The 12,451-nt window shown below is 31.0% G+C and overlaps 1 protein-coding gene across 3 annotated transcripts in view; it reads left to right on the forward strand.

The window, feature by feature from the left end:
* mura (murashka) overlaps positions 1 to 12,451 on the forward strand; it is a 31,004-nt gene that overhangs the window by 14,175 nt on the left and 4,378 nt on the right. For all 3 annotated transcript variants that reach the window (XM_064356016.1, XM_064356015.1, XM_064356014.1), the window contains exons 5-8: positions 150 to 361; positions 4,668 to 4,808; positions 4,868 to 5,409; positions 11,412 to 11,718. In XM_064356016.1, coding sequence (XP_064212086.1) covers positions 150 to 361; positions 4,668 to 4,808; positions 4,868 to 5,409; positions 11,412 to 11,718 — 1,202 coding nt within the window. The remainder of the gene's footprint in view (positions 1 to 149; positions 362 to 4,667; positions 4,809 to 4,867; positions 5,410 to 11,411; positions 11,719 to 12,451) is intronic.

Here is a 12,451-nt window from a genome sequence, read left to right on the forward strand (position 1 = left end):
CTCACAATTTTCGTTTCAAAATTTACAAAAACTGTGATCGATTTAGAATTTGTGCCTGTTTGTGTTTTGGTCTTCAAAATTTCTTACAGAATTTTATTTTTTTGTTTTTTATTTGACACGTTTTTTAAAAAATGTATCTGTTTTTACAGAAGTTCGGGTGAGCCCGGTCCACTTCCAGCAGCACTCACCGCAGTTTTATAGACAAGGAGGAGAAGAAAGTATTAAAAGTGAAAGTCCGTCCCGTAAACGCCGACGCTTGTCGCGTTCTGGCCATCACATTGAACTGAATGCTCAACCGGCCTCACCTCCAAGGAGGTCACCTAGGCAGCACCCACCCTCTACTTCACATCACAACTTGCAGGTGAGTATTGCCGACACTGCAAAGGTATTGTCCGTTCACTTGATGTGTTATACAGCGTTGGGCAAAAGTATGGAACCAAGCGTTTTAGTCATAAACTATGTACCTTAAGAAAAAACTAATTAGTACATGCCATCAGCTACATTAAAAATGTGATCGGTTTTTAAGAATAATTTTTTTTTTCGAGATTATGGTTTTCGAGTTATTCAAAAAAAATTTTTTGAAGGCACCCTACTACGACGATTTTTTTTGGTAAAAGATTGTGCTCCAAAAATAATACCTACTTTAATAAAAGTTTTTTTTTTAATGAATTATTAAAATTACGGTCCGAACTCATTACGAAGATTTTTCGAACTTGGCCGAAGTGGTTGTATCCATAGATACTTTTAATTCACTAGATTGGTTCGTCAAATTTTTCGCAAATATAAACGTCCGTGGATACAAAAACTTCAGCCAAGTTCGAAAAACCTTCGTAATGAGCTCGGAATGCAATTTTAATAATTTATTTAAGAAAAACCACTAGTTCAAAATAATCTTATTAAAACAAAAGTTATTTTTAGAGCATAATCTTTAATAAGTAGGGTGCCATTTGAAAAAAAAAAATTTTTTGAATAACTCGAAAACCAAAATGATTTGGAAAAAAATTATTCTTAAAAACACACTTTTAAAGTAATTGATGTACTAATTAGTTTTTTCGTAAGGTACATAGTTTCGGCATAAAACGCTTGGTTCCATAGTTTTGCCCAACGCTGTATGTATTATTTTGTGATACATTTCATCTAAGAGAACTAAAAAAGACACAAGAAATTGATAAGGAGTGACATGTTTCGAGATAAATAAGCAGAATCTTTTTTAAGTAGTTGATAATGCGTTTCATAAACAAATTGACAGCTTTTACTATTTATAATACTAACTTTATTTGTTTACTTCAGGTCTTTTTGGAACAAGAGTTACTATGTTTTGTTTTTTTTTTCAAGTTAAGCAAACTGTTTGTATAATAAAATTACGTTAACTGATTTTTCTTTTTTATTTTTATAATAACAAACTTAAATTTTTAATGAGTTTTGCTTTTTTGAGCATTATGTACGTTTTTGACCGTTTTTGTCCTTTTTCTTTTTGTGAAATTTTGAAAAATCGCTAAATTTGGTGGTAATACTTATATAATTTTTATTTCAAGCTTGAGAAGATAACCTGTGGAGAACTTGTAATAAAACAACGATTGTTATGCAACGTTTTGTCTATTATTTATAACACATACATCATCAGGCACTTGGTAACAATACATTTGTATGAAATTTAAATGTGAATAACAATGTCATTAACATTATGTGGATCGAAATTTAGAAAAAGAGCATGTTAAACATCACTCAGATAATTTTTAATTATTTTTTATTTCAATTGTTTTAGCACGTTTTTCTGCCAATCAATTTTGCTAAACCATTCCAAAACTTAGCTAAATTAAGTAAAAGATGTTGGGAGGTTTTAGTATGGTTGTAAATAATTTTACCAAAAATAAGTAAAGTAAAAGTAACTTTTATCTTTGAAAATATTACTTTATGCATAATTGTTAAAATTTTAATTGTCTCTGCTGCTTTTTGGTTGTTGAAGTTTTTGTTTTAATTTAATTATATTTAATTTAATAAGAAGTTGCATCTTAAAATGAGGAAAATAGAAATGAATTTATCTTCGAAATGTTTTAATATTTTATAAAATTCTTACAAAATATTTATAAATTAAGTAAAATATTGAATCGAATCAGTTTCAAGTATATTGTCAAAAATTGCATTTTAAAAGTTTTAATTTTTTGATTATGATCTCTAAACAGAAATTTGTTCTTAGAACTCTAAAACACCATGGATTTTATATCATGGTTACATGGAGTCATAAAAATTTTTGTGAATTCACTTTTTACCTCTTTCCAAATCGCAGATATTTTTATAATAGGCAATACTAATTGTTTGTGGTGTTATAATATTTTCTTTACACAAATTTGTTTATTTTTTGTAAAAAACAATTTATTTTGACTACGTCTTTACCCTGGCACCCCCAAACATCATCAGAAATAAAAGGAGCAGACTAGCATTACAAAAAGATGTGGACATGGAGTAAGTCAAGGCAAAGCAATTTAACTCAACTTACCGTTTGAAACTTTGAAACTTACAGGGTGCCAAAGTTTAGAAATTATTTTGATTTTCCTATAATTACTTCGTAACTGAGTACATAGAGAAAGTTCCTATTCTATAAAAATCGAATGAAAAATCAAATACAGAAATTTAATAATCGTCCAATAGTTCTTTAACAAAATAAAAATGACTTTTTGTATTGTACACAACACGGGCGTCTTGCTTTACAGAACGTTTCCTTTTAACTCGCTGATACAATTTAATTTACCTAAATTTATTTGTTTAAACATTCAGTGCTTGTTAATTATTTCACTGTTTTAATATGTCTGTTAATATTATTGTGCCATCAGCATTGAAAATGAAGCTGGAAGAGTTTCGAAAACGTGTTTTGCAATAAAAATTAAGAAACCGTGGGTTCCATTGACATTACCTCAATTTTATTATCAAAAAAATATAACAAGTGTTCAATAATTGTTCTGGTCAGATCGCCTATGTGTGGCAATTGTCACAAAAAACGTATGTCTCGGTTAAAATTACAAAACAATAACAGATGACAGCTGTCAGTGTCAGGCCAAAAATTCACACGTTCAACTGAGCTTGCAGAGTAAATTTTTGAACGTCTGCATACAATTATCATGATTTTCAATGTGATTTTTATCAAAAACTCCTAAATGCAAAAATAAGAACATTTAAACAGTTGACAGCAAACCATATAAGCTTATCACGCTACCTACGTTCATGCTAGAAAGAGAAAATCACAGCAAACCACGACCAGAACAATTATTGAACACTTGTTATATAGGTTTAGATACGTCACTTTCAAAGGCTACTGTAAAAATTTTCTTAATTTATGATCATCTCCTGATGGAGGAAGTAAAAAATTACTAAACTTTTACTTACACTCAGCATCCCGTACGCTAGAATGCTGACATTAGTAAGTATACTAATTCACACTAAATACAAAGTGTATTTAAATGTGTAAATGTAAAATGTAAAAATGTAAAATGTAAAAATGTAAAAAAATGTAAATGTAAATGTTACTTATCTAGTTAACTTTATAATAGGTTTAGATGTAACATTATGTGCCGCACTGCTCAGTTGAATTCTCTGTCAAATGTCAAAATTGTCAGTTATGAAATTTACAAATTGTCATTTAATTATATTTAATTTTTTTAATTTATAAGCAACTAAAATGTTACCGTGTGCAAGAAAACACTTTTATTATCGAAGCTTATTTCCGAATTGGGGATTAATGGAGAGTGGGAATAATATTCGAAGTCTGAATACTTGTCATTAGTTCTATAAAACGGCATTTCTGATGTTACATGAGACCTTCACAGGCGACTAGATGAAAATCATTCTAACACACCTTGTATAACCCATTCTCAAATTTGGAACTCAGAGAAAACTCTTTTTTATCGAACTCCCGGACAATAACTTTAGTGGAAATAGGATAAAAATAAAATTCCTTTAATCCGGGTTTTACACTAACTTTTTAATTTATTTTTTAAAGAAAATATTACATTGTTCTATCAATGTTGTTGCATAGTTTGTATTAACTGTTAGCCATTACCTAAAAATCATACTCTGTTGTTTTTGTAATTTGAATCAATAAATATCTATCATCTGTACCTGAGAGCGAAAACAGTTTTATCCAAAATGCTCAATTTTCAGGATTAATTTAAAGCAAAAATTATCATTTACCTAGTAAACAATGTCACAATTTTACTAAACATTTGTGGACGGTTATTTTGTTATGGAATTTTTGAGATATTTGTTTTCATTCGATTTATAATCAATAAAAAGTACTAAAGGGAGTTGATACTTAACACCCTACACATATAAAGATAGATTTTTTTACGTATCCAAAAAGCCAAAATAAATTAAGTCTCATCCAAGTGATAAATTACTGTTTAATGCGTTGAAATAGATTTTTTTAAACAATTTAAATGTAATTATTTATCAAAAAAGAAGGTTAGTCGTTTTTCGGAAGATCTTCAGTATTTTGAACGTAAGGAAGATTTCTGCAATAATCCTTACATTCCCCTGGTTTAAGCTGTGGCATATCGTATTTTGCTGTTCTGATGGATTTGCATTCATTTCTAGTTGAAATTTAAAGTCTTTTTTGGTTTTTTTGGCACATTTAACATTTTCTGTGAAATTTTTAACTAAAAAATTTTTTATAGGGGAGTCCCCCGTTACGTCGTCCCAGATACCGTGATAGGAATGACTTCATACACGCACATCATCAAACGTTTTTACCCAGTCCTCCACCCGTTGCTCACGCCCATCCCCATCAGTCTACTGTAATGATGGATATCAATCAGGTAATTAATAACTAAATAAAAAAATCTAATAAAATAATACATAACAATTTCAATACAAGGTACCCGTAACGATTCCAATGAATCACGAAGCCATGTGGAGTTACACCTCGCCCCCACACATATCGCTGTGTACGGCCCCTCCAGGTGCTCCTCCACACATGCACAGTTGTCATATGCACAATGTATACCAAGCGCCCCATCAACTCGTACCCCAACAATTCCCCGGTTGTCTTCCACATCAGGGTTATGGGGGCTTCCCTACTCCGCCTAGTGCCCTTTCCGTCTCAAACCAACACTACAACCAACATCTCCCGCCTCAGAGACCTGATAGTCTCGAACTGGAGCTCCTCAACGATCATCATTCACACACACATTCAGCCCTGCATGGTGCGCCCCCATTACATGTGTCTCCACTTCAAGTCACACCACCTGCATCTTTATTCTTATCGGCTGAGACGAGAGGCAATCAATTGGAGTTGCTACATGCGAGGTCGAGACAGCACAGAAATCCGCGTTTGCAACCACCGAGGACGCGTTGGCATCATAATGCACCCATTATTTCGGCGCCCGCTCAGTATTCAGGCTTCCTACTTCATTTCCTGTAAGTTGATTGGTTGAAGGTTTTATACGGATTACTATAGGTCAGGATACGAAACGACGTACAAATAACGTTAGCACAAGGCAACCATAAAAATTACTAATGTATTGAACATTCAATTCTCAATAGTAAGAAATCAAAATAATGCAAAAATTATATCGTAAACTATACCGGATGTTTCAGTTTGGAATTCACACCCTTTGCAACTTTTTTATTAAAAAAAAAGTACAACAGACCTATACAGGGTGACTTAGTGGTACGTGATACTATAACTTTTTGTCTATGCAAGCTATCTATTTGGTTTTTTTTGAACAATAGGTCTTACAATAAGGCACATTCTAAAAATATTTTAATTTGAATACAAGGTGTTCCAAAATAAAATACTCAACTAAGTTCTGTTTTTGTAAATGAAAACACCAAATTACATTTTTAAAATCGCGACTAAATTGTCTATATAACGTACCCGGGTTTCTTAGACTTATCTGTCATAGTCAGTGTGAGGAAATCTTATGGGCGAAGGTTAGTGCAGTCAAATAAACCTTTAAATCGAAATGTTGTGGAACAGCTTGCATTGTTGATATAAGTTAGGAAAGAGTATTAAAAAATGTTTAGACAAAGAATTTTTTGTTTCAATCCTCACGAAGGGGCTGAAAAGACGTTTTAGCTAAAAATTTGCAAACACCTAAAATTGGACACATTTTGCGTTTACATACTCATATCTTCCTTCTGGATAAAGCTAGAAACTCCGTTTTTTTGCAAAAAAACTTTCAATAAATGCAGATTTATACGTAGTTTAACAAGGTTGAGTTTTGATAAAGGGAAACCAAAAAAATTACATTTTCTTGTAGCGTGGCATAATTGTGTAGTGAAATTTTCGAGATACGAGAAAGTTTTTTAATTTAAAAGATAGACTCCCACATATTCGAGACGAAATAAAGCTAATACTTGAAATAAATTTTTGGTGCAAGAATCATTTCGTTATATGTAAGACTCACCAAGTTATTGCAATTTAAAATTACTGCAAAATGCGCCTGAGGTGAAACCGAACCGTATTTCCCTCTGAAGCGTGTTCATCGCCTTTGATAACATTTCGAGAGCTAAAAATCGTAATTCGTAAATAATTAAAAAATAATTAATGTCACTTATCTATTAATATTATACCTTTACTTTTAACCGCCCTAACTCTCTGTTAATTTTAATAATATCTAAAAAGTCAAAAGAACATTTTTATCTCTTGTACTTATTTAAAAAGCATAAAAGTGACCCAGTAGAACTAAATTACGAAATTGTAATTCATTTCAAAGAATTCTTTGGTGTGACATTAATATTTTTTTAATTATTTACCACTTTTAGCCCTTGAAATGTTGTTGAAGGTTTGTGTAAAGCTTTTATATCTGCTAATATTCCCATAAAAAAACTACATAATCCTTCTTTAAAGTCCTTTTTAAAAAAATATACAAATCGTAACGTTTCTGACGAATCAACAATTGTAGTTACACGCTGGGGTACTTGGTTAGAAGCAAATTTCTAAAAATTTTAATCAATTAAAATCATTTGTTTATTGCTTTAAACGACGATGCACAAAGCATTAAACAATGTAAAACTTTAGTTTCTCAACTTAATTTTATTGAAAACAATTTTTCAAATATTCCAACTCAAATTTTTAGAAACGTAAAATTTAAAATTATCCATTACTGTTGAGAAATTTGATTCTACGTTGATAGAGTTAAAATCTGTAGAATGGTCATTACAAGATAAATTTAATGCAACAATTGACGCAGTTGTTACTGGAAATCCCGATTTTCTAGTTTTAAAACAAATAGCCAATAATGTACCACCTTCGACATATTTTGCATTAGCACCAAACTTTTTATTTACTTCTGTAAAACTGCAAAACGGAATCAGTTTTCGAGAATTTAGAAAGAATCACAGTTATTCAAGCGTATTTCTCAGAGAAAATGATTAAAATATTTTTATTTAGTTTTTAATTTTAATTTCCACAGATTTAAAACGCAACATTTTCAAAATGTAATAGTGACTTACGCTCCCATGTATTAAACATCTTCATTGGTGTCCATGTAAGATTGAGGAAATGATGAAGTTATTTTTTAACGATTATGTCAAATTAGGTGCCTTGTCAGGGTTTGAACTAGCCAATCAGAAGCTGATATTAGCGACTATTTTAATTAAAATTGGTTCAGAAAATAATCTCAACAAATGTACCGCAGTCTTAATAAATTAGCGACTATTTTATTGCCACAATTTTTCTTGGGTACTCCATAATTATAATAAAACAATAATATTTATGTTTTAATTAGATTTTTGTAAGCGACCGGTAACATTAATTGTTTAAACCCCAAGTAAACTACGCCAATGCACGCGCTGTAATGGACCATTTCGTCGATAAATATGAACATCGCGAGAGCGCTACGACGTGTCGGCTGATCGGTTGTGGTCTCATGGCCACCCCATAAAATTTCCTCACACTGGTCATAGTTTTTGAATTGTCAATTTATATTATGAGAAAATAACGTCATGTGTAGATCCACAAGAAAATGTATAACTTTAGAACCAATCATGTTAACTTAACTAACATTTTTCAAATCGATTTCTTAAGCTTTAGCTAAGGTACTGGATGCTGTCATGGACAGAGGTACTGCCATCATATGATTTTTTCAATGACAGCGGCTTTTGACCTTGAAGAAATCACAAAAAATTAAAAATTAAAAAATGAAATATTTTAGAATCTAAAATTCCAATGGTAATCACGGAATCCAGAAATCTATTATTTCAAAACCCCATAATAGGCTGCTGTTACAAGCGATATAACCTTAATTTTAAATGCCAAATAAATTAGTTTAAAACAATTCATGTAAACAGTGCTCTTATTAACGCTACAAAAGTAAAGCAACTTTTTCATTTAGTACTTCTTGTTGGATTTTTTTGGCGTGGAAAATAAATAAAACAAAATTAAAAAAACCCAACATACCAAACCTTTATTTGAAACACTTGAAACTTGAAACAAATAAAGGTTTGGTGTGTCGGGTTTTCTAAATTTTGTTTTATTTATTTTTTTTCATTTAGTGTAAAAAAAATTCTTCATTTAAGGTAAAATTAAAGAAAAATATTTTTGATGGGTTAGTTACGTTTTTGCAAAGTTATTTAGAGAAATAAATATCCCAAAACGCAAACCAATATGTTTAGAATTAAAATTCATAGTGGTGAACTAGTTTTTTGTGGAGAGACAAACAAAAATTTCTAGACAGTTTGTCTTTTCCAAATACAGGATGTAAAAATAGTTTCACTCTACAATGTACGAGGACATTGAAAAAAATGACATTAGAAAAAAATGTCTAAATCTGGAAAACCCAGAAAAACAATATTCTGGATGTATAGAAAAATTAAAAAAAAATCAAAAAGATCTTTTGATGTAGAGGCCAACAATTATTGATAAAATCCTTGAACAAGAAGTTAGTGCAACAAAGTTCAACTAAGGTTTGACGTCCAGTCAGGAAACTATTAGTTTCGGAAGGTAATCATCTCACCAAACTTGAATTTGCACGACGGCATTTTAGCTGGAGAGTTGGAAACTGGAAAAAAAAATTAGCGCCGAAACTTGATATAAAATTTTTACTTATGATTTTTTGTACTCGTACTCGTACTCTTTTAAAAAATTCAATTATAATTTATCTGTGTCTGTAGTCTTTTTTATAATTATTGAAATAACCGCATTCGTCCCACTCGGGCTCGGTTGAATGTACTTCAAAAGAAATACAAAAAGCTATAATCACAGATGCTATAATGTAAAATTACATTTTAAAATTGAACTTTTTCTTTATTTTTTTTTGAAGTTTTAAAATTCTGCATAAAGAATACAAGGTGTGCTAAAATGATTCTTATCTAGTTAATTTGGAAATCGATTTACATGTAAAAAAATGCCGCTTTACTCAAATGAATCTACCTTCAATAAATATCAAATCCGACAGTTGTGAAATTTATAAATAGTAGGGAATCATTCGTACAGTGTGACGGGGAACCATTTTGTAGAATGTAGAATTTTGAAGAAGCCCCAAAAAAGGTGGCGAAATGTCGACAATAAATTATATACCAAAGAATAAACTTGTCCGCATTCCCTAATAATTAGTCACACCTTAATTAAACAAGCAGAAGATGATTGGAGAATTTATAGAAAAAACAATCTACAGGTTGTTTTAGAAATACGTGTCTTAAACATGTAACAGAACTCAACATAACTCAACATGGAAATCATTTGTAATTTTTTAATAAAAAACTGCAACTTTGGAAAAAGATAACATACAGAAACGTGTACCCGCCTGTGGGTACAAAAATAAAAGAGCCGGACTATTCGGAAGTAAAATTACCGTTGGGGGCGCCACTGAGCTAGGTCGAAAACAGTAACCATAAATGGCGGGAAAATGTTAATTCGCATATTTTGAGCGTTGTACGAATTTTGAGGCTTCACAATTATTGCATTGCCTATGCGGAATGACTATTGTATCTTTGGTACAAGAAACGAATGTTCACAAATTAAAGATGACGAAGAAAACACGAATAACGAATGACTGTTTGGTTCACTTTCTTTATTGGAAAATTATTACGACATTGAAAAGCCTACCTTTTGGGATAATTTACGTTTAAGTGTATCAGCAGTTGTTAATCTTAGCTGTAGTTTTGTAGATTTACCGCAGTATTTCATGATTTTTTCAGTGGATTCTAACCTAAAATTCACACACTTCACTAATTTATTGGTTTCTTGAGCCCAATTTTGTGTTCGCCGTGATCCTTTATTTATAGTATTTAATTAAACAACTATTTAATAACATTTTGTAAGCAAAATTTCGATCTTTTTCACTATTTATCCACTTTCAAATTCCAACAATAAACACTTTATACTACGAAAAACCGCAGAACCAAAGTCAAAGCTAGTATTTACCACCACGTACTTTTAAAGTGATTCTCTCTGTAAGTAGTTAATAATATACACGCAAAATTGTTAAACAATTCATTAAATTCAATTAAATGTGGAATTACGAAAATTTAGTTACTGTTTTCGACATAGTTCAAAAGTCATCACCAGAGGGCGTCTAGTTAATTTTATTTCCGCATACATTCAAAAGTTTTCTTAAAAAGTAAATAAAATATTACACTGTGCAAGAAAACACTTATTATAGGTGCCTTTAATTATATTCCATTTATTTTAAGGGGTGATTGTGGAGCTCAAAAGAAGTTAAAATAACTCAATTTGCCTTATACGAATGTTTATAGTTTGCGATATTAAAAGTTTTAATCGACGAATAAATTTACGGGGCAGACATAAATTGTAAAAACGCACATTATAAAAAAATATGATTTTTGAGGTTAGCTCTTCAAAACCTGTTACATTCTTTTAAAGAAATTTTGTTAAAATTTGCAAAAGCAGCCTCAAAAAATTGCCCAATATAAAAAATGTAAAAATTTTGTTTTTTTTTTGTCGATACCATCGAATTTTATTCTCTCAAAAGTCACCCACTATTATTTAGTTTTGCAGACTTGGAAATAATGTATTCAAAAGACATAAACTTTGTGTATTTTTTTTATGTTTCGACGCGATAATGGTAAAGATACAGTGTTTCAACTACAAAAAAAGTTTAGGTAAAAATTAATTTTCCGGTAGTTGACCAGAGAGGGGTAAAATGTAATATGTCGCTTGAACGTCGAAGATAGAAATATTTCTCGCAAGAAATTTAATTCTCTATAACTTTCTTCCCAACAGTTTTCCTGAATCTTGTTAATTAAGCTTATTAAGAATGCAAAGCTCAACATTTCTGCATTTTTTCCAAGTAATTAGTACATTGGTTGGATTTAATTAATTTAAAATGATTTCCCCCTCGAATAATGCTTAAAGAGCCTTTATTTTTTGAGTGCGATTTTGTATCTCCTTTCGTCTCCTACTCTTTGTTGATATTTTTGTATGTTTTTACGACTGTTTATGGGTATTTTTTCAGTGCAATGTTTTCGAACCCGCCAATGTCTCCATTCAGCCAAACCGATCTCAGTAGTTCCGACACAACAGAAACGGAGAATTACGAAGCTCTTCTAAATTTGGCTGAACAATTAGGCGAAGCGAAACCTCGAGGTTTAGGAAAATTAGAAATTGAGTCGCTTCTCAGTTACAAATTTAATGCCGATACTCATCAAGGGGATCAGACTTCATGTGTGGTGTGCATGTGCGATTTTGAAGCCAGACAAGTGCTCAGAGTCTTGCCTTGCTCACACGAATTCCATGCCAAATGTATCGATAAGTGGCTCAGAGTAAGTTGTTTTAAGATTATTTTTTATTGTTTTTACAACACTGTGTGGAACAGCTAGCTATAAAGTAGTTGTTTACATTATACCTGCGGTAGGAGTAACTTTAAAGCGTGAAGTTTTAATATTGAAGTTCGAAATGAAGCGAAGAGCTTTAATAAAACACAACGCTGTAAAATAGAATCTAGTGCACAAATAATGTACAAAAGACCATTCTTCGATTAATTCAAATTTCAATTTTTCCCACAAGATGGCGCTCATTAGAAACTTAAGCAGAACAATTATGTGTTTTGTCTCAGTCAGTGCGTAAAATGTGGTTTATTTGTAATTTATAACATGCGATCAAAAATGATGTAAAGTAGAGCTAGCTGTGACTGTAGAATTTTAGCCTAGCCACATTTTAGCCAATTGTAGTGGTGTATAAATATCGGTATGTGTTTGTAGGAAAAAAACGTGAATTAACTAAAATCATTTTCTTATAAATTTGGGAATAAAAATTAAAAATCAATCCCGCCCAAATTTGATAAAATATGGGTTAACAAAGAGGTAGCAGGACACATTAAAAAATTATTCTTTTAAATACTGGTGCCATATTTTCGAAAATCCACAAAAATATTCGAAAATCCACAAAAATATTTAGGTATGTAAAAATGAAATGATCTAATGGCAATTCCCACACAGAATATAAACTAAGATAAACGGATTCTCATTAGAATTTAATTAAATGAAAGATTATTAA

The sequence above is a fragment of the Tribolium castaneum genome, chromosome 4, assembly GCF_031307605.1.
Source record: "Tribolium castaneum strain GA2 chromosome 4, icTriCast1.1, whole genome shotgun sequence".
Lineage (NCBI taxonomy): Eukaryota > Metazoa > Arthropoda > Insecta > Coleoptera > Tenebrionidae > Tribolium > Tribolium castaneum.